Genomic DNA, 22849 nt, shown 5'->3' with positions numbered 1-22849 from the left:
TGAAGGCTGCTTTCCAGTGCGAGATTAATCCATAATAACCTGCTCACTGACTTCAAAGTCACTGCTTGGAAGCCACTTGTTATTTCCTGAGGTGCAGGAGCTGGAGTGTTTGACAAAGCCTGGGCAGAATGATGAAGAATATTCCTGTCAGATTTCTGCTTCTCTCGTTGTGCCAGCAAGAGGAACCCATCCTCGTTAAGGGTTTCGTTCCTGTGAGACAGTGTGTAGTTTTCCTAGCCGGGTTTGCTCTCCTGGCAGCTCCAGTCTCGCCTCTGCAAGAGCAGAGCACGCTGTGCCCCCAGGGCTTTGCCGCTGGCAGCACTGGGAGAGATCCTGGAACACTGGGAGGGAACTGGGAGCACAGGGAATGCCAGGAGGGAGCTGGGAGGGAGAGTGGGAGCAGCGGGAGTGAGCAGGAAGGAGCACTGGCAGGGATATCAGGAGCCCTGGGAAGGAACAGCGCTCCCAGCTCCTGCCCAGTGCTCTCCCCATCCCTGCCGGTGCTTGCCAGGAAGAGGGAAACTGGCAGGGAACTGGGAGGGAACTGCTCAGCACTGTGCGAGGGGCAGCAGCCCCAGGGGTGAGCAGTGAGGAGGGGGAAGTGCCCCCAGTCCCTCCCCAGTGCCCCCAAAAATGGGATTGAAATGGAGGGGGAAAGCTTTTCTGTAATTGTGTTAGAACTGAGGGGATCCCCATTCACCTGTGATTTGAAGGGTGTCAACTGAAGGAGAACACACCTTTTTCATAATTTTGGATGCCTCCCTTGGTAGTGCCTCCCTTGGTGGCACCTCCATTTTCCATGATTTTCATGTTGAAATGGAAGGAGCAACCCTTTATGGTGCTGTTTGAATTGAGGGAAAGAGCCCCATTTTCATCATCTCCAGGTTCAAACTGAGGGCAAACACGGCTGTCCCTGGTCTGAAAGGGCTTCCCTTGAGAGGACCCTCTTGATGTGCCACTGTAAGAGTTCCATCGAGCGGGATCCTCCATTTGAAGGGACTTTCATTGACAAAATAGATGTCCAAAAGCCCCCAGAATGGTCTTTCTTGAGGAAACTGCATTTCCCCTCATTTTAAGAGCCTAAATTGAGGAAAAATCCCCCTTCGTTCACTTTTCATCCAGGATTGAGTTGAGGGGAGACCCTCCTTATGATTTAGGGATCTAAATCGAGAGGGAACCTCCATTCCCTCTTGATTCAAGGCTTTGAATGGAGACAAGCGGGAGTTTTCCCTTGATTTAATTCACTAAGAAATTGAAAAAGAATGGTAAAGAGGTGCGACAGTGGTCACAGGGGTCTTTGGATGAGGGAAGAGATGAGGATTTGACTCCATATTTCAGAAGGCTTGATTTATTATTTTACTATATATATTACATTAAAACTATACTAAAGAATTGAAGGGAAAGTTTAATCCCAGAAGGCTAGCTAAGCTAAGAATAGAATGGAAAAGAATGAAGACAAAGGTCTGTGGCTCGGACAGAGAGAGAGAGCCAGCTCTGCCCTGAGTGGTCACTGATTCCAAACATCCACACAAGACCAATCACGGATCCACCTGTTGCATTCCACAGCAGCAGATAACCATCATTTATATTTTGTTTCTGAGTCCTCTTAGCTCCTCAGAAGGGAAAAAATCCTAAGAAAGGATTTTCACAAAAAGATATCTACGACAAAGACGAGCTGGCGTTGCCAGATTGGCACTCAATTTATGACTGACAGGCACCGAGCGCCGAGAGCGACAGAGCGCTTTTGCTGGCACTGGACACCTGGCCCAGCCCAAGAATCCCTGCCAGAATTCACTGTTGAGAGCCCCAGGAGCACCTTGCCCGGGGCTGCTCTCCTTCTGCGGCCTCAGTGGCCTGGGCCACCTCTGTCCTAGCAGGCCTTCTGTCGGGACATGAGTCTCGGTGCCCCCGCGGAGCTCCACACGCTTTGCTGCCCCGCTCGCTCGCTCCTTTCCCTGCTGCTGCTGGCGGCGCTCGGAATCGCTGCCGTCTGCCCCTGAGGCGAAGCCCCGCTCGCAGCGAGCTCTGCCGGGCCGCGGCACCAGCGGCAGTGCCCGCGAAGCCCGAACCGGTGGGTGTGCCGGCACCGGAGCGGCGGGCGTGTCATTCCGTTTGTCCCATTGCGGAGCGGCAGCGGTGTCCATAGCCCGGCGAGGCGGCGGCGGAGCTCGGAGGCGGCTCCAGTCCAGCTCCGGGCTGCGCTTGTCTCCGCAGCTGCTGCCGCACCTCTGGGCAGCGGCGACAGCGCAGCCACAGCTGCCACCGCCCTCCTGAGCCCCCGCACGGCCGGCACCAGCAATGACCTCTCATCGTGTCCCTTTCAGGGTGCCATCACCGCAGCTGGAAAGCTGTTCCCGATGCCGAGCTCCCAAAGGATCTGCCCGCACTCCTGATGTCTCGGGAGCAAGGTGCTGTTTATTCCACACAGAGAGGTGCCAGCTGTGAGCAGGAGGAGAGTGAACTCTGCACCATTCATCAGGTGGTGAATGAACCTCTGGAGATCAGATCAGCAACAAGAAATACACTCAGAAGATTCCTGGGTGAGTACTGGGCCACCCCTGTGGCCTCTAGGCAGGGGCCCGTGTCCCCTCCCAAGGCCAGGGCTGGCAGGTGTGTGGCTGTTTCCCGATGTCTGGAAGAGGCCTCGTGCTCTGCTGGGCCCCACCCGTGCCTGGAAGCAAGAGCCCCAGCTGCCCCCAAGGCTGTGCAGTTCTCCTGCTGCAGCCTGTCCCCACAGCTGTGTCCCTGCCTGTGGCCAGGCTCTTGGCTCTCTGGCTGCCAGCTGAGGAAGGCCCACACTGCCTCAGGGCTCCCTGCTCTGCTCCCTGGCCATGGGCTGAGCAGATTGCAGGGCTGGCTCTGCTTCTGGCAGCCAGCAGCTCTTTCCTGCTCCAGGTGAACGGTTCTGGTGCCATCCCGTGGGCACGGCGGTGCTGATTCTGCTGCTCCTGGTGCTGGTGATGGCTTTGGGGGCGGCCTTGGCTGTGCTGGCAGGTAAGGGAGGGGCAGCAGCCTGGGGCCAGCCCCTCGGGGCAGAGCGGGCTCCCTGCTCCCTGCACAGGGGAATCCTCAGACCTTCTCCTCTTCCCCCTGCAGCACCACAGGTTCCAGTTACACCTGCAACCTCACAGTGTGTTCTGGGCTGTCCCTTTGACTGGGTTGGGCACAAGGGGGTCTGCTACTACTTGTCATGGGATTTCAGATCGTGGGAGCAGGGTCAGGAACGGTGCTCCGAGCTCAATGCCTCCCTGGCCATTGCCCAGGATGAGGAGGCCATGGTGAGTGAGGGGCTGCGGGCGCTGTGGGGTGGCTGAGGGCAGCCTGGGGGCGCTCCTGGGCCGGGCTCGGTGCTCGCAGGGCCGGGGCTGCAGCCCTGGGCCGGGGCCTTGCAGGGAAGGAGCCCCGGCGTGCGGGGGCAGCCCCGGGCACGTGTCCCCCCGAGGGGCCGGGGCAGCTCCCACTCCTCTCTCCTGGGCAGGATTTGCTCTTCCGCCTCCGCGGGAACGGCGATTTCTGGCTTGGGCTGCGCAGACGGGGCGAGCGCCTGCACTGGGGGGACGGCAGCAGCTACAGCTCCCGGTGAGTGCCGGGGAGCCGGGCAGGGCCTGGGGGCACAGGGGAACAAGGGCTTCCCTTGGCAGCCAGCGCTGCCTCTGCTCCTCCCTGCAGGGTTCCTGTCCTCGGCAGTTCCCAGTGCGTGTACCTGGCTGACAGGAGATTTAAGAGTGAGAACTGCTCCCATGAGCGGCCGTATGTCTGCAGCAAGGCCCAAGCTCCCCTGTAACAGGGGCTGCACAAAGGACCTTCTCCACGCTGGGCAGTGCCAGCTTCACCTCTGAGCCCAGCACAGCGCTGTCCTTCCTCAGCTGCGCCCTGTGCCTTGCACTTCCTCTCAGGGTCACCTCAGTGCCTCTTCATCCCCGGTGCCAGCGCTGGGCTGGGGCTGCAAAGGAAAAGTCTCTGCAATCCATCCTGCCACAGATGCTGCCTGCAGGGAGTGCATTGCCCTCATTATATGTGAGAAACGTGTCTCAGTATTTACACTTATTATAAAAGTTTATTACGGGTTAAAATCCCACCCTTGGATGCTTGGCTATTCACACACAGTTAACTTAAACTATGTTTTCCATATTTTAGAGCTACATGCATATTTATACAATTTTTTCAGAATTCAGACATAACTTTGAATTTACACGTTGTTTTTTTTGTTTTTAACTTTTGACTTGTGTTGCAGTGTGTTACAATTTCCTGGTTTAGCCATCCCAGTCCTTTCCGAGGTGTGGCAATACCTTCTCCCTTCCCCTCCCCTTGCCTCCTGGTAAGTGCTGTAGGTCAAGCTTAACCTTCCAGGAGGGGCGTTGTGTGATTGGCAGAAGTTCAAAAGATGCTTCTCAGCCCTGGGGTCATTGGCCTGTCTAAGTATCATTGTCCCCTGAGACTCCCCCCTTCCCACCTGGTTGGTGGCACACCTATCCCTTCCCTCCCCCTTCTCCCCGAGCTTAAAAGGACACTGAGACCATGCAGTCGGCATTCTGTTGTAGCTGTTACAAGATTCAGAGATCTGTTACCATGGAATAAAACTCTGGATTATACCCTACGACAGAATCCATCTCCTTTTCCTCTTCACCTCGCACCAGAGGTAATACTGACTTCCTGCTCGCCTGGACTTGTTCTAAGTGTCTATCTGCAACATCCAGCCAGCCAAAGGTGCCTCTGAGGTGAAACACCACAGCTGCCGCCTTTGGTCCAGCAGCAAGGGCCAGACAAGCCCAGGCACGTTCCATCTGGTAATATTGGGAACCTATTCCAATGTTTTGGCGCCCAACGTGCGGCTGATCGACTCTGCAGCCCCAAGAAGCTTCTCGGAATCTCAGAACCTTGGAAAGACTTTAAGGCAGCTGAGCATCCACTGGAAGGGCTTTGGCTGCATCGCTCTCCAGAGAGACTTTGGGACTGACCCCACAAGAAGTCTTGCGGAACGCTCTGTGCCTGTGCAAAATGCAACTCCTTTCTGGTGAGTAATTTTTTGGAGGAGAATAGGGGAGCCCCTCCTGCCCGTGGGGTCCTATTCCGGTGAGGAGAACAGCCTGCCTGACCTTGCTACCATATTCTAATAGATTTGTCTTCAGGCCATCTTGTACTTTAAAGTAATAGATTTAATTTTTTTCTTGTGGTTCTATCTTATTGTATTTTCACTCCCTGATAATGAGGGTCCGTAAAGTCTTTTTTTTCCATGTTCTGGTTTTTATTTCTGTTGAACTTGTCTTTCTGATAAGAAAGTCCCTGAATGTGGGAAATCAATTATTTTACACCATTTTCTGAGTTAGTTACATTGTTGTAATGTGTTTTTCACTTTGTAATACTTTCAAGTAGTTTTGTTTTGTATCCCTGTATTTTTCCCAAATGGTTTATCCCAGATTGTACCCCCTCCCTTTACCTGTGTAATCCCTCTCCCTGGCTGAGATCATCCCCAAATCCCCACCCTGGCTCTCTGTCAATCACTCAGCATCCCATCCCCTCCATCTAGAAGCTTTGGTCCAGATCGTTGAGTGATCAGCCAGAGGCCAGGGGTCAGCCCCCCCAAGAGTTTCCTCACATGCTGTCCTAAATGTCCATGCCCCAGTGCCCATCCCTTAGGGTCACTCATTGGTCAGTAAAATGTTATCTACTTTCAGTTTCCACCTCCCTTTAAATGTAACCTTGGCACCTCTCCCAGGGCTCTCAGCAGGAGCCCCCTGAGGTGCAGGAGCTCCCCAGCGCCCCAGAATAAAACCTTGGATTAACCCCTGCTAAGAGTCGGCCCTTTATCTTCTCCCAGTATCTCTGGTGTCTCCTCTGCTGCAAATGTGACCAGCCCAGCTGCCCTCAGTACCCTCGGGTGTCTCCCCGCTGTCAGCCAGGTCAGGGCTGCCCCCGCGGTGTCTGGGACTGGGGACTGGCCGAGGGTTCCTGAGAGGCTCCCAGAGGGACAGAGACATTACATGAAACAATAATTTCAACATTTCAGTCTCTATTATGCTATGGTCTAAGATAGTATCTATTACACCACTATTTATAAAAGCTATAGGGTGCATACATAAACTGACAGATTATACTGCATCAAAAGCAGTAATTACATGTTGTACTATAACAGGATTTTTGTGATGCATAATAACTTGCAAAACAAATGTGAATACATAAATGCAGAAGCCAATGCCTATATTTGTTTTAAATAACATTATACAACAAGCTCAAGTAGGAAATCCAAATTACCCTGGGCTCCTGGAAATCATCACAAACTGGCCTGAAGGTGAGAATTTTGGATTGCCCTTGGAAGATGTGAGAAATGACCCTCACTTTCAAAATCTTAAAGGTATTTTAAAATTAAAAAAAATACAACAGACTGAATAAGGAAAAATTACAGCTCTGGGGAGGGTCTCTATAACTGTCAGCCACTGCTCATTTACAAAATGGATACTCTGTCTTTTATACCCTCAGCCCCGCCCAAATTTTTGTCAGTCAGCTCCTTCTCTGCCCTCCACAGGTGGAGATCACTTCCTCACACCTTGATTGGAGCTCAGGTGTTGTCCTGTGGCCCCTCCTGGTAATGAGCCAGCCCTCCCCAAATGCCCTGGGAACTGAGGGGGAGGGAAAGGGGAATAGGGGGGACATATTACAGTAACAGCACTATCCGTCTACAAAACTTCTCCTCACATACCTGTAATAGCTGCCTCTAAATTATGAGAGCAAACATCACAACATTCATCTGTAAATAAAACCCCAATTTTCTTTTCCTATGCGTCATTTGTCTCAAACAATTAGCTCTTATTTGTGATTCTGATAATCTGCTCTTACTTCTCAAAAAAAAAAATTTAATGAATCATACTAGCATCTGTTGATGTGGGTGAGGACAGTGGGAACAGAAGGAAAAATCTCATTTTTCTTTTAGCCACACCTATTTGGAATGGACAAAATGGGATCACTGAGGTCTGGTTTGGTTTTTTTACCCCCATCTACCGTGCCCATGGGGCTGCTTCTCATAGCAGGTGGATCTTAGTGTTGAGTACAGAGGCCAACTCAGTCTTGCCATCTGGTTTCTGTTGTATTAAAAGACAGCTGAGCAATGACAGAGGTCTGGGGTGCCTTTCTTGCCCCCACCTTGCCATGCCTATGGGATTGCTGCCCACAGCAGGGCTATGGAATCTTCTCAGTGGTGAACACAGGGGCCATCCTGGTCTTGCTCTCTATTTCTTGTTTCACTCTGCTTGTTGGTCCTTAAGGAAGCTGCCTCAATACCACTTAGGTTCCCTGTGTACTTCCCCTCAACAGATGCTTGTGATTCTCATCTATTAAAACAGGACAATCACATCAATAAATGATGAAGTTCAAACTCCCTGCTCAAAGTGTTAGCTAAACAATCTTCAAGCTGGCTGGAAGCTGGACTCCACTTTTGGAACATCTTTGAGCTTCTTTGGTTGTCTCTCACCCAGTTTGGATGTCTTCAGTCTATTCTTTGGGTTCTCTCACCAGCCTTTACTTCTGTTGCTGTGAGTCCCTCTCGCTCTGGGGTTGGCACAGCCCATTGAGCTCTCAGGTAGAAGGATCCTTCCAAGCCAAAGGGATTTCTGAAGCAGTCCCAGCCTGCAGCCCCTGAGTGCCTTCAGGCCATCCATCCAAAAGGAAAAGTGACTTCTGGACCCTGAGAGAGCCCAGTGATGTGTTGGCAGCAGAAATCAGGAATGGAGAAGGTGATTCCAGCTCTGCTGGGTGCTGTTCCTCCCCATTAGACAGGAGAGGATCAAGCACATTCCATCAGCCTTTGCTTCCTCAGGGCATGAAATCCCTGAGGAGACAAGGCCACCTCAGGTCATCAGATCCCATCTGAGAGAAGGAAATGCTAAAAACCTCACCATGGTCTCAGCCACTAAAATGAGGAACTTTTCTTGTGGGTCCCCAATACCATTTCCCACAAAGCCCAGCTGGTGCTGAAAATTACATTCACATCCAGGGGGCAAAACCAATCAGGAGTCACAGACATCTGAGGTAAAATTAGGGACACATAAAAGTAAAATTTCTCTTTGTTTTTAATAGAGGCAGATTTTCATCTTTTAAGCCCGACTCTTCTCTGACACACAAAGGGGCATAAAATATAGAAACACTTTAGTTCCGACTTGAAACATTTGTTTTTACTCAATTCTATTTGTACATGAAGTGTGGCTGGATGAACACTACTGAAGCACACAAATATTAAAACTACTACTGCAAACTGCAGAAATTACTGAAAAGTCTCTTCTAGTGGCAGCAAGAGTAAACATGCCTAAAGGTTTCCTTGTCTGGAGAGTAGCTAAAATGAATGATTCCAACATCAAAATCAACTGGAAAAAATTATTTCCGGTAAAGAGTTAAAGAAATGAACACCGTGTTACAGATATATATTATAGTATTGGATTTTTACATATATTGAAATGGATTCTATAAGTGTGGTATTAAAGTGACTTTGCTATAAGTGTATAGTTTCTATTTCAGTTGCAAGCTAAAACTTAGAAATAGCTGATCTAGACATGCTTGTGTTAAAATGCCTGCTTGGTTGAGATAATATCCAAGGAATATATGATGCCAACTATCAACACTAATCTTCTGAAGGCAGTGTGGACCCCAGCTCAAGAATTGAAGGTGATGATAAAATGGACTAAAACCACAGCCAAGAAATGTGCATGCTCTAAAAAGCAGGACCCGAGGAAGAGCCATGCAAAACAGTTCTTGGGGCATGTAAACTAGTTTGGGAAAAAATTTACATATACACCAGGCTGATGCAATAGAAATGCTATATAATTTGTGTTTCCAAACTGGCAGGTGTGCTCCACGCTGAGGGCCAAGACACACCTGGCTGTAACCTCTGCTTTGTTGTCTGTGTCTCCTATTAAACTCCTTTATTAAACTTTTATATTTTACCAGGAGAGGGAACAGTGTTTTTTCCCACTGTATTTCAGGTATTTGCTCAGTTGCATTTTCAAGATGGTTCACACAAACGAAATAAGGGCAAGAGAGTATTACAGTGAGTAACAGTCGGACATGGGAAGAATTTGGGGAAGTGATAAAAACGGTTTCTGTCTAACTAACCGTCTGTTGAACCACTAAAAATGGAACATGCCTCTGTGGAGGACACTGATAAAGACCAAAGGAACCCGTGAATTTCCCCTTCCCCTTCTGGCACAGAGTGAGGTACCACAGCCGGGTGGGCGCTGCCACGGGGCCAGGCTGGGCCCCTTCCCCATCCCAACCCCGCTGCCGGGCAGGGAGAGGGGGATGCTGCGGGCCGGATGGAGCCGGCCTTGCTCTCATATCACTGCTTGTTACAGCCCCAGCCCGGCCCAGCCGAGCCCCGGGAGCAGCCCCAGGCCAGCATCGGAATTTTACCGCAGAGAAGCGGCCGCAGCCATCGGGCAGGGCAAGGAGAAGCCGCCCCTGTCCCAGCCAGCCCAGCCCCGAGCGCTGCTGCTGCTGCTGCTGCTGGTGCTGCTGGTGCTGGTGCTGCTGCTGCTGGTGCTGCTGCTGCTGGTGGTGCTGGTGGTGCTGCTGCTGCTGGTGCTGCTGCTGGTGCTGCTGCTGCTGCTGCTGGTGCTGGTGCTGCTGCTGCTGCTGCTGCTGGTGCTGCTGCTGCTGGTGCTGCTGCTGGTGGTGCTGGTGGTGCTGCTGCTGCTGCTGCTGCTGGTGCTGCTGCTGCTGGTGCTGCTGCTGGTGGTGCTGGTGGTGCTGCTGCTGCTGCTGCTGCTGGTGCTGCTGCTGCTGGTGCTGCTGCTGCTGGTGCTGCTGCTGCTGCTGGTGGTGCTGGTGCTGCTGCTGCTGCTGAGCTCCGGCCGGGCTGATCAGATCGGAGCCGCTCCCCAGCCGCAGCTCCGGGTCTGGAACGGGGTCAGGGCAAACACCTGCAGGCTCCAAGCAGCACACAAACCCTTTCAGTGCTTCAGTACAAACTCGAGTGAGAGAGACGAACAAGATACAAACGTGTAAAAGAACAACATGAAAACATCAAGGTCAGTGAGGGGGAAGTTAAGTCCGAAATTGGAGGGACGAGGAGATGCCTTGATTTTAAAGCTTAAATCCCCTTATAAGCTATGGGGATAAGACAATTTTTCCTATAATGCATAAAACTATGGGGAGATGAAGGGTTCAAATTGATATCCAACAAAGGCCTCCACACTAAAGTAAGCAGATGTTAAAGTAGCTGTAATCCCATGAGAAGTTTGAACAGAGAAAGAGGGAAGAGTAATCCCATACTGCCAGGAGAAAATCTCTGTTCCCAGGGAAGAAAATTATTTTGGAAATAAATAATAATCACTTTTGCCTTTAACCAGCTCATATTTAAAACAATACCCCATAAGTCATCATGACCCATAAACAAGCTGTAGGAAGGATGTAGAAAATGACAGAAGTTTCATGATAAATTTCACCCGTGCGGCTGCTATTTGTGACCAAATTAGGAACCAGGACAAAACTGTATCCTCTTGTGGAGAAGTGTCCATAACACTAACAAGAGGGACTTCTCTCTCTAAAGGAAGAAAGATTTTTTAGAGGTAGTAAACTAACTGGAAATTTTTGGTTTTGTTTCTTTACTTTGTCAGTGGAGAAAAAACAGTTGTGGGAGGAGTAGAGGTTTTAGAAGTTTTCTGAAGGGTTTGCTTTAATTCTTGCTAATTTTTTCCTTTTAGTTACTATTAATAAAATTTTCTTGATACCTTTTTGAAGTTTTAAGCCTGCTTTCATTTTTTTCTAATCCTATCTTACAGCAGCAGGAAATGAGTGCACTAGTGATTGATCAGCAGGAAATGAGTGCACTAATGATTGATCAGCACCAAAACCACTGCACAGTTCACTGTAAGGCTCGGCTTTTTCAGAGAGAGGAGGGAGGAGCAAAGCTTAGCAAAGCTTTGCCAACTTTTTGTCCTCTCACAGAGAATAAAACAAAAGTGACTACACTCTTATGAATGAGGTCCCTATATGTCTAATTTAATAAACCACAAAATTAGAACTTAGCACCAATTTTAATTGAGCAGCAATTTTATTTAAAATAATACAATCAAATATAATCAAGCAGATATAAAATAATTTGGCAGTGATTTGGATAAAGCATAAGCAAAACTGATTGACTGGGGTACGGGGAGGGTTTTTCTCACCCTGCCTGACATACAAAAGGCAAAAGGATCCAAACACAACTTATATACTGTATGCTACATACACATACTCATCAATCTTTTCCTGCAAATGTAAATCCCATCCTGTTTTCGATTATTGAAATCTGTGTCACTGCACTGCACAGCACATGCTCCGCCTGTTGCTGAGGGGTCTTTTAGCCTTTCGGGGATTGTTTCTGATGAAGGCTTCTCCTCATCTTCACTGTCCTTTGAACAACCCCACAGGCTGCACATGTGCCCCAAGTCTTGTGTTATAGAAGCCACCATTATATTCCAAAAATGAGGCTTATTATGTCATAGATACCTGTCCATCCCAAGACCATTTTGTCCATCCCAAGATCAATTCTGCTTTGGGAGTCATCCCAAATTTGTTTGTTCCAAGGTTGATTCTGTTATAGAATATTGCTTATACTCCATCCTCTATCCTATTTTTCCATGAACATCTGAGAACATCTGTTTCGTGACACTAATTACATATCCTTTTCCTCTATTACATTTAACAAATATTTTCTAAAATATGGATATAGTTACAATTCTTAGCAATAATCATATCCATTTAGCACAATTTCTCCCATTTTCTCTTTTGATCATATTGATTCATGCTTTCTATTAAAAGACTGAATCTCAGTAACTTCTACAACCCCAAACATCCAGGTTTTCACATTCCCTCATTTCTCTTTTTGATTAAATTTAGTATGTGGTATTTTCACTTACATAACATGGGAGATCAAAATGGTGGTCTAGGCAACAATTCCAATAATGAGTCCAGCTAGTATAAACCACCAGATCTCCCCAATGGGGTTCCAACTTTTAACAATGAGTTAAAATTCACTTCTTTTGATAATTTCCATTGTTATTTATTTTTAGACAGCGTTTTAATGTGTTATCTTTTTCACATACTCTTCCTTTTTCAGCCATTAGATAGTCCAAGGCCAATCTGCTCTGATACACTGTTACTAGACGATGCATGCTTTGTTGGGTACCAACTGTTGGAACTGTTTTGTTCCAACTGACCTCAATTACCTTTTGCAGTCTTATCAAATGATTTAATGTATAGTTTGGGGTTCTATATTCTCCAGATCTGTTTTGAGCCCAAATAGCCAGATCGTAAAAGTTTATGATCCGTTCTGAGTGCCATTCATTTTCACTCCATTGATGGCTGCCCCTAATCAAAAGGTGTAGTTTTGCCTTGTTATTGCCCATGGCTTTATCAAGTGGAGCTTTCTCCAGTGGATTTCCCTTGGACCAGGGCAGGGTGCAGGAGGAGAGTTGGATAACTCCTAACCTACAGGTCCCTTTCCATCTCTGGGGTAAGTGACTGTACACTCACTGTCCACAAATCCAATATAGCCCATCAGGGGCCTTCCATGTTCTACTTATATTGTCTGGTTGATTCCAATAGGGATCTCTATTTTCTACGGAATGGTAAGGGCCAGCTACGGAACTATTATACCAGCACAGATTAATTTGACTGTCTCACTTGCAATCGTTTCTCTTTGTTGTTCTCCAATACCCGTTGGCCACCAGGTCATAGTTCAATTATCTGAATTTACAATTAAAATAGATTTACAGGGGGTATGTCCCATCTCTTTGGTATAGTTCTTTCCTTCTCAAGTTACACCAACTGCTCCAATTACCTGCTGACTTAAAGTCCACCCTCCAGGCCATTTTATTGTCTCAGAAATTTGGGTGTATTTCCCTTTTTAAAGGTGTTCTGGAGCTAGATCTTCTCCCCTCCATGGCCCTCTTTCAGCCATTTGAATTCCTCCACAAATCCAAGATGTTGATAAATCCAACTCGGCTGTCATTTTGTGCATTAAGTCTACAAAAAGATTTCTACCTGAGGTTGGCAAATCCCAGTCACTATTTTGCTGCCTTCATTGGTTATACAACACCCTTGGATTTTTCTCTTTATTCTTACATTGCTGGTTTAGTTCTGCATTTCCCCACTCTTCTCTTTTTGGGAAACAAAGGAATTCTCCCTCTGTGAGGCAGTCTGGGCATAAAGGCGTCCATTGGTGCAATCCTAGATTAACTCTACCCAACAGGCTCAGGCATTTCTGTGGCAAGTTTGTAAACTTGTCTGGTTGTAACATTCAGCATTCGCAGAGTGATGTACTGCAAAAACAGTAATTGAATTGTGGCTGTCCCACAGGAGTTGGCAGCATTTATTGCAGGGGTTGCAGATGCACAGGGTACCAGGATCCATGTCAGGAGCAGGTACCTCAGGAGTCTGGACTCTCCACCTCTCTCACGGCCCCTTGGGCTGCAGCCAAGGGCTGAGATTGTCTTCTGGGTATCACAATCTCTGTCCTGGAACCTCATTGCTGGTACCATTTATGCTGAGCCAATCTCCACTCTTACCCCTCGGATACAGTGATTATAGCACAGGATACTATTTCTGTGTGCACCCCTCAGATATAGTGATTATAGCACAGGATACTATTTCTGTGTGCACCCCTCAATACAATGATTATAGCACAGGATACTATTTTCTGTGTAGTCCACCCGGGTGCGAGGATGATAACACAGGATCCTTACAGTCTGGAGGCACTGTCCTATCACTTTCCCTGGCTTAATTGACAGGTTTTTATTAAATAAAAGGGACTTGAGATTTGCCAACCACAGGAAATGTTTTAACACTCTTTTCTATAAAACAAATACTAAATCAATTTAGTTAAGCATTAAAAATAAAATTGTTGTAAGATCTAACTTACTGGTGTCTTTTTACTCTGATATTGGGGATAATTACTGAATAATCTTTTCCACCGGTAAACACACCTGCAGTGCCAATCTGCAGTGGAAACAAATCTATGGTGTGACTCATAAATTTCCTCCCCCTGCACAGCTGTCGCTGATAACACAGCTATCTATTACAGAATGGCACACTTGCTCTCTTGCCTGTTCATAGGCTATTACAGCTCAAACTCATTGGTCTCTGTCTTCTATTAATTGAACAGCTGCATTAACGGTTCTATCTCTATTACTTAAAGGTGATCCTATAAAATCACTGAAAAGGCATGCTGTTGTAAGCTGGTCACATAAGCAATTTAAGCAGGTTAAACAAAGCAGTTGATTTTCCCCTTCTTCTATTTTGGTTCCCTTCCCCCAGGAGTTAAACTGTACAGACAATACAAGACCACGGGGGACAGCCTCGGCCATGCCCAGCACATCCAGCGGTCTGTTTCTTTCTGGACCTCTGTTGCTGACATTAGTCCCTGATCCCAGTGTCTCAGGAGATGCTGAATTCATTCTTTGTGATGTTGTTTGGTCTCCAAACAGAGTGGGGTTACTCGCCCCAATGATTCCAGAATTGATGGCAAGCTGGTGTTTGAGCAACGGTTAAAATTTAACGAAATTACCAAATTTTCCATCTGTAGTCAAGCTGTTTGTATGTTCCAGCTGAGCTGACTAATGTATCAGTGTGTTCACACTCTGGACCTAACCCTGATGTTGGGTAACCCCTGCAATGTTAATACCTGTTAATGTTAACACCCCTCCTTACAATAGTTACATTCAATGCCTACAATTCGTAGATCGTATAAAAATTTTTAGTGGACATAAACTATACTTCTCAGCCAGCCCTTGGTACACATTGCTCATTTTCCCTCTGCTGTAACGCAATTACCTTGACAAACAAAACAAATCACACATATCAAACATTCATACACTTAGTTTGGCCAAACTACATAAAACATACATTCATTACTATAAAAACTTTTACCCCAAATTATTTGCTTTTATCATTTCAAATTCTAATCCAAATCTTGGAATAATAGGCTTCAACAAAATTTTGGCTGCTGTTTGAGCTGTAACCCGAGCTGCAGGGACTGCTTCTACCCACTGAGTCAATTAATAACTAATTGATATTTCCACCTGCCCACTCTGGGTAATTCCATAAAATCAATCTGGATCCTTCTAATTGGCCTGTATACTATATAGCCGCCCCCAAAGGGATGAGTCCTCCACACCTTTTTTTTTCACTTTTTGGCAAGTGAAATGTCCCTACGTATTTTTTTTCTGATTTCAAATATTCCTATATACCCATACAATTTTCAAAAAGGATCACAAAGTGCTCTTTTTCCTCAGTGACCTGTCAATGTCTGTCTGGCTAAGGGTTTTAGTCCTACCATCAGGGAGAATCTATTGCCGGCCTTTCAGATTTCCCCCCAACTTCTTTATGGCTACTAACTCTGCTAAGGAAAATGTATGGTGTTTTATTCTGTGTTTTTGCTTTCCAAAAAGTCAAAATTACACTGCTGTTTTCCCTCAAGGCACATTTTTGCTTCATTGTCAGTCAGTTAGGGGACGTAATCAAGATAGCCTCATATTTTACTACTGTTTTAACTGTTTGTACAACTCATTCAGTTCCTCTAATTCTTTTTCAGTGATCTTTTTTCACATCAATTTTTGTTTCCTTTTGTTTTTCTTCTATTTTCCCCTTTAATGCTACACTTCTTATATTTATATTTGGGTCGTTTTCATTTTCATCTTTCTCAAAACAAAGAAATCTTTCCTATTGAGGACAAATTTGATCTCTACAAGGATAAGGAGCTTGTCTATTGAATCCTTAATTTTTCCCTACCCAGCACATTTTTCTGTTTTTAACATACACACCTGTGAAGCTGCTGTGATTCTGACAGGCAGCACTAACACATGAATGTGCCACTAACACAGGGTGCATCTTGTCCCTGACCTTCATAAAGTGATTGTCACAGGGATCTGAGTTATTTTGATTTTGTTTTTGCACAGTTTGTTTTCTCATTGTTTGCTCTTGCACTGCTTGTTTTATCATCACTTGTTTCTGCATTGCTTGTTCCCTTCCTATTTCTTAACTTTGTTCCATGCAGTTTTATGGTTTTTGCCAGTTGCCAAGGGTATCATAATAAGCACAGTGAAGATAACCAACCCCTGGTGTATTAATCCTTCTCCTTGAATGTTCATAAGTCCCCTTTCTTTCCAAATTTTTCTAGAAGTGTGTACTACTCCAAAAGCATATTTCAAGTCCATCTAAATGATCCCTTCCCAATGCTTTAATAGCAACACAGAGAATAATGCAAGTCCAGGATGGGCTAAGGGGACCAGATTCCTATCCTTCTACTTTATCTTCACTAATTATAGCATTCCCAGATTTTCTTTTCCCATCTATCACTCAAGATGAGCCTTCTAGAAATAATTTTTTTCCTCTTTGTAACACCTATTCTCTTGAATCAGGGCACATTTTTTGTTTGTTGCTCTGTGTGTAGTCATGCATCAGTTCTTTCCCTGGGACATTGTAGAGAAACTGAGTGGGGCTTTTTATATTCAGGAGAGATTTTTCTGTTTTTCAGCTAATGGACTGAATATTTCACTCTTCTGTTTCACCAGAATACCATACAGCATCGCACATCTCCAATTACAAATTTTCTTTAATTGGGGAGAAGGGGGGTTTATCCTAATTCCTAGGGCTATTATTAAATCCTTTCCTAACAAATTATTTCCAGCCTCTGGTAATAACAATAAGTCATTTACCCCAAATTTTTCATCTCATTCAATTTGTAATTTTTTAATCACAGGGACATGGAACAGTTGTCCCCCAACTCCAGTTACTGAGATGCATTCCTGACTTCATTTGCACTCTTGACATAACTTTCTTATGGTGGTCCTAGAGGCTCCTGTGTCTACTAAAAATATCATTTCTGTGAGGACCAAGTCATAATTTTACCAAAGGCTCTTTTGGTGTTTCAGTCCTCATTAAATACAGTCCCTGACACCCCTACTCCTCCTGAAACCACTTTTCATCCTGCTTCCTTTTCCTGCAAAATTTCTACAGCTGTCCCTTCTCATGGCAATAGAAACAGGTAAGTCTCGAGTCATTAGGGGTAGAATTTAGATTACTCTGATGTCTCAATGCTTTTGTGGATCCTTTGGTGTTAGTACCCTTCTACGGTTTTCTCATTGTTTTAAAACCTTCTCTCACTCTACTCCTTTCTCTTCCCCTACACTTGACGCTCATACACATACAATCTCTGCACACAGTTCCTGCACTTTTCTACAACTTTTTGTAGCTTTTGCTCTAAATTTTCCAAGTCATCTAATATGTCCATCACGTCTCCCCAAGATCTAGTATTGGGGTCCATTTCTAAAAGCTAATGCAAACCTCTTAAAAATGTTGCAACAGTTAAAATTCACTACCATCCCCAGGGGACTGTCCCCGAGAATTGATCCCCATGCTGTTCAGAAATCCCCTTGTTTCTGAGTAACCCTGTGAGCCTCTCTCCTGAGCACTCGCTCCCAGGTACAAGATGCCACCTCTCTTGCCCTCGTTTCTGGCAGGTAAATAACCAGGAGTTCCAGGCACCTGGGAAATCCTCACTCACTCTTCTCACTCGTGGTTTAATCTCCTCTAATACTTGCTCATCTCTTGTCACCCACTTGCTCCTGCCTGATTCCACCCACCACAATAAGCTCCTGCCTCTCACTCTTTCTGGCTTCAGCCCCCACAGTCCTCCTTTCTCACTAACTCAGCCCTTTTAAAATTACTTTTGCTAAAATTAAACCACACTCACTCACCCTTTATACATGCATGGCACAGCTGGGTCATCTCATCTGCTCACCCCCTTCTCACAGGAATTACAAAGCCTGGTCACAACCCTTAGCAGAGCTAAACAGTCACTTCTTTCCTTAGCCAGGACTGCGGAACTGGCAGTCCCCACCCACTCTGTGATGAGGTCACATATCAAGCACTCACACAAACACACAAACAGAGGTCCCCCTCTCTCTGTGGCTAGATCAGCCTCAAACACACAGAGGTGCCCACATTCTCTCTGTCACTAGGTCACATCTCAAAAAATCCCACAAACACACAAACAGAGGTCTGTGACGAGGTCACATCTCAAACTCTCACACAAACATACAAATGTAGGTCCATGCTTGCTCTGTGACTAGGTCACATCTCAAACTCTCACACAAACACACAAACATCTCTCCTTAGCCGGCTGAGGCCCCTGCAGGACTGCGACTACCGCAGCCCTCGGAGTGTGAGGTCACAACATAAGCACCCCACACATACACACAAACACAAATGCAAGCACACACCTGCCTTCACCCCACCTCGGGATACTCACAGCCTGCTTTTCTCGCAAGGATTTTTGTGCACACAGAAGTTTTATTGGTGCTCTCACCTTTAACTGGCACTCTTAAGGCAGTCCCTTTGAGGCTTCCTACCACTAGCTTCCTTTGCTAATACTTTAACAAAACTGGAACTCCTTCTCCAAGGGAGTCTGGTCTGAGTTTGGGACCACCTAAAAACTGGTGTGGAGCTCCTTCCCAAGGCTAGCCGTCCTTCCCAGGGCAAGAGTTCCTGGGTTCTGGCACCAAATTGTTATGAATGAGGTCCCTATATGTCTAATTTAATAAACCACAAAATAAAATTTAGCACCAATTTTAATTGAGCAGCAATTTTATATAAAATAATACAATTAAAAATAATCAAGTAGATGCAAAGAAAAAAATTGGCACTGGTTTGGATAAAGCATCAACAAAATCAGTCGGGATACGGGGAGGGTTTTTCTCACCCTGCCTGATGTACAAAGGACCAAAGGATCCAAACACAACGTATATACTGTATGATAAGATATATTCATCAATATTTTCCTGTAAATCCCCTCCTATTTTTGATTCTTTAAATCTATGTCACTGCACTGCACATGCTCCAGCTGTTGCTAAGGGGTCTTTTGGCCTTTCGGGGGTCTCTTCAGAGGAAGGCTCACTCTCTTCCTTGCTGTCCTCTGAATAACCTGGCAGGTTGGGCATGTGCATTAACCTTTGTGTTATGTAAGTAAGCATTATGTTCCAACTAAGCCATATTATTTTATAGATAAGACTGGTATTGCAGATTCCATATTTGGATTCGTCTCAACTTTGCTCATCCCGAGACTGATTCTGTTTTAGGATGTTGCTTATCACAATACTCCATCCTGTATCCTACGTTCTCATGAACATCTGAGAAGGCCTTTCCTGACACTAATGGCACATCCACGCGATCTCCTCTCCTGGCGGCGGCCAGGGAGCTCCTCGCCGCTTTTCCCGAACGCTGAATGTGCCAAAGCGGCGTCTCCCGTTTCCCCGCTGTGCAGAAATGCGGTGACAGCAGCAGCCGTGCCCGCTGTGTCTGCCCGGGAGCGGAGCGGCGGCGGCACCGGAGCCCGGCGAGGCGGCGGCGGAGCTCGGAGGCGGCTCCAGCCCGGGTGGGACCCGCGGTCGGTGCTGCCCCAGCTCGGGGCTCGCTGCGGGCGGAGGGGCCGCGGTGAGGGCCGGGGGGTTCTGGCGAGAAAGGACCTTCTCCACGCTGGGCAGTGCCAGCTTCACCTCTGAGCCCAGCACAGCGCTGTCCTTCCTCAGCTGCGCCCTGTGCCTTGCACTTCCTCTCAGGGTCACCTCAGTGCCTCTTCATCCCCAGTGCCAGCGCTGGGCTGGGGCTGCAAAGGAAAAGTCTCTGCAATCCATCCTGCCACCGGTGCTGCCTGCAGTGAGTGCATTGCCCTCATGACACAACGAACTCAAATGGGAAATCCTAATCGGTCTGGGATCTTGGAATTCACAAACTGGCCGGAATGTGGTGACACTATTGGACTGTCTGTGGAAGAGGAGGAAGAACCGCTGACACGCGCTGAGGACGAATCCCTCTTTCGGCATCAAGCACCTGACTGTGAGGAAGGGTCTCTCTCTCTCTCTCTCTCTCTCTCTTTCTGCTTCGGAGGAGGACGATTGGAGCTGCTGCTTGGGGAAGGGAATTCGCTGCCACCGCCACAACCCAGCCCAGAGCTGCTTCTCCTGCTGGGGGGCTGTGGGCTGAGCCTGTGCTGGTGAGAGCAGCCCCTGCACGGGCCCCTCAGTGTCACCCCTCAGTGCCGCAGGGCCCTGTCCCCCCTGCTCGGGTGCCCGGGATCCTGAGCTCGCCTCTCCCTGCCCTGCTCACTCCCGGCTGCCGCTGCCGCGCCCCCGCTGCCCCTCGGGCGCTGCTCCGAGCTTTGGCTGCTCCGGAGCCGCGAGGAACGGATTTGTACAGAATCTTTAAAAATGTGATACAAAGTTCACATGGTCTTGTATATCTGTATGCAGATATTGAGATCAGGTGTGTTTATTTAGGAAAGCTACGGAATAGAGATGACATTATAGTCCGGTTGAATTCAAAACAAGCTGTACAATACAATAAGTTTACATAAAAGGGTATATATTTAAACAAGGCTTGAGAAAAAAAATAGATATTTTAGAGAATTAGAACTCTGATAGATGCATTGTAATAGGATTATGTGAGGTAAAAATACAGGTGATTGGTGTTAGAAGTAATATAGTAGCATTGTGCAGTAAAAGCTTATAGCTTGAAAAGCATTTATAAGGTATTGTAATTAGGAAAGAAGTTAACTTTTAAGAAAATAACGTTGAGGTTTATATTTCTTATGTTTCATTCTTTATTAAGACTAATAATAAAATATTTTAAAACACTTCTCAGTTATGCCGTCTTTATAGAAACTAAAAAAACCAACAAAACAGTGCTTCCATTAGAATAAGAACAAAAACACCGCTATCTTTTATCAAGTTAAAAATCTCAAAGTACTTTTTTTTCAGTGCTACTACAAAGAAACAAGACCTAAAGAATTAGTTCTTCTACAATAAACCCAAAAAACAGTCAAGACTTCTACCAACATCATGAGCTCAAGTCAAACATAAACCAATATTATCTCCTATTACAAAACATCAAGCAAGCTTTAAAATACATAATCAAGCACAAAATATCCAAGCAACCCAAAGACGTTCATAAAAGCCTGAAAGATCCTTAAAGATCTAATTCTTATAATATTTCAAAAAACAAAACCTAAAAATTTACTGCCTTAAGTCCAAAAGCAGTTTCCAACTACAAATACTTCTGTGTTCACCTTCCCTCTGAGACCCAGTTAAACTCAAACTCTACAATACTTTTACCATAAACCAAAATCATACAACCACAAAATTATTACCTCCGTATCACGCTTTAATGAACTTATTTCAACAAACTGCAAAGCTTTCCACTTCCCCATTCTTGTGTGCAGCCCCTGCGCGTCCCCAGCCGTGTCTCCGAGCCCTCCCTCCCTCCAGCCCTGCCCAGAGGCCCCGCAAGCCCGAGCGGAGCCGCGCTGCCCCCGGCGCTGCCCCGCAGCCCCCGCCGCTCTCCCGCCTCAGCCCCCGCTGCCATCCCCGGCCCGCCCGGCATCTTCCAGCCCTGCCCGGCCGGCAGCGAGGGCAGCTCTGCCCAGCTAAAGGAGCGAGGCTGCTCTGCCAGCGCTGCAAAAACCCGAGCTCTGACTGCGGCAAAGAGAGGAACGAGAGAAAAACCCGCGATTGGCAAACTCCTCCACAGGGAAATGAAGCAGGGCACGGACTCTGGATCAGAGGAAGAGTTTAACCCGTTCCATCCCAGCCCCGTGAACACACAACGGGAACTCACTGATTGGGCTGAGATTAGATCTAAACTCGAGCAAGAGAAAGATTTTAATTCACCATCAAGAAACCTCCTTGCTGAGCCAGTTCGATATATGGAAAATAATGCGAATCCTCAGTGGGAGCCTATAGCACATGAGGATATTCAGAAGTTAAGAAAAGCTTTTAAAGACAACAGCTAAATTCTCAGTATTTTAATAACGTGGTGAGAAGTAGATATGATTCTTATCACCTCACATATACATATTCAGAGGGCTGCAATATTTCATCTGTAATTTACCAAACTCACAATATATTCTGTGGGACTTGGAAAAGCAAAAGCATCTTCACAGACCGATGGAGAGCACTGCTCGAAGTCCTAAAGCCCAACTAACAATCAGTCAATTAGCTAGAGATCCTCCAAACCATTAAGCTGAGGACCAAGCCGAATCCCTTTCTAGAGCAGGAATAAGAGATATTAGAAATGCAGCCAGAAAGACTCTTTTATCTCTACAACTGCGAGAACCCATGAAAATGCCGATTCTCTGATTCAACAAGCCACAACTAAACCTTCTCGTGCCTTTTTAGATCGCTTGGCACAAGCAGTTCAAAAGCAGTGTCCCAAGGAAACAGCACACCCTCATTGAATTAAAGCCCTGCTTTACTGATACAAACAATAAATGTAAAAGGGTTCTTTTACCAGCCCAGCCACCAACAGTGCCACCAATGCTCTCAGCTTGTGGTGAGCTCAGCCCTCCACAGCACATCGTGACCATACAAGCTCCCACAGTGGGGGAACAACTCACAAAGTCCCGAGATCTGCTGGGAAATAAATTCCAAAGAGTTATTGAGGCTCAGAGCAAAACTATTGAAGAGACCCTCACTGCTTTCCAGGTAGAGCCCATTAAAAAGCCATGTTTTTCGTGTAAAAAAAAAAACAACTCAGTCATTTTAAATAAGACAGTTCTGAAGCAGAGAAAAACACAAAATTACCTGATACTCACCCTCAGTACAAAACAAGAGAGGCATTATACCGATGGCTGTCGCTCCAAATTTAACATAACAGAAAAGCCTCTGTCGGGAACTTCAACAAGAGCTCACAGCGCCACCGTGTCACAAAATAAAGAACGGCGGCTCCATCGCAAACAAACTTAGAGTAGATGCAATTTGTAAAATCACCAGAAATCTCCCGAGCAAGCCCGACTTATTACCCCCAGGGGCACGATGCAAACTTACAACTT

The 22849-nt window shown here is 46.5% G+C and overlaps 1 protein-coding gene across 1 annotated transcript; it reads left to right on the top strand.

Annotated features, from left to right (window-relative positions):
- The first annotated feature begins 2392 nt into the window (after window positions 1–2392).
- On the top strand, window positions 2393–4024 carry LOC131086307 (C-type lectin domain family 2 member B-like). The gene is made up of 5 exons (XM_058029256.1): window positions 2393–2540; window positions 2896–3011; window positions 3132–3278; window positions 3479–3579; window positions 3670–4024. Exons 1-5 carry the CDS (start codon window positions 2393–2395, stop codon window positions 3782–3784), a joined length of 627 nt encoding a protein of 208 aa, XP_057885239.1. The 3' UTR covers window positions 3785–4024.
- Window positions 4025–22849: the final 18825 nt, after the last annotated feature.

The sequence above is a fragment of the Melospiza georgiana genome, chromosome 8 (assembly GCF_028018845.1).
Source record: "Melospiza georgiana isolate bMelGeo1 chromosome 8, bMelGeo1.pri, whole genome shotgun sequence".
Lineage (NCBI taxonomy): Eukaryota > Metazoa > Chordata > Aves > Passeriformes > Passerellidae > Melospiza > Melospiza georgiana.
The sequence above is the reverse complement of the archived record's forward strand: the minus strand, read 5'-3'. Positions and strand labels throughout refer to the sequence as shown.

Coding starts and splice junctions, on each gene's coding strand:
- LOC131086307 (XM_058029256.1), top strand. CDS start 2,393: ATGTCTCGGGAGCAAGGTGCTGTTTATTCCACACAGAGAGGTGCCAGC. Junction 2,541..2,895: donor TACACTCAGAAGATTCCTGG/GTGAGTACTGGG, acceptor TTCCTGCTCCAG/GTGAACGGTTCTGGTGCCAT. Junction 3,012..3,131: donor CAGGTAAGGGAGGGGCAGCA/GCCTGGGGCCAG, acceptor GCAACCTCACAG/TGTGTTCTGGGCTGTCCCTT.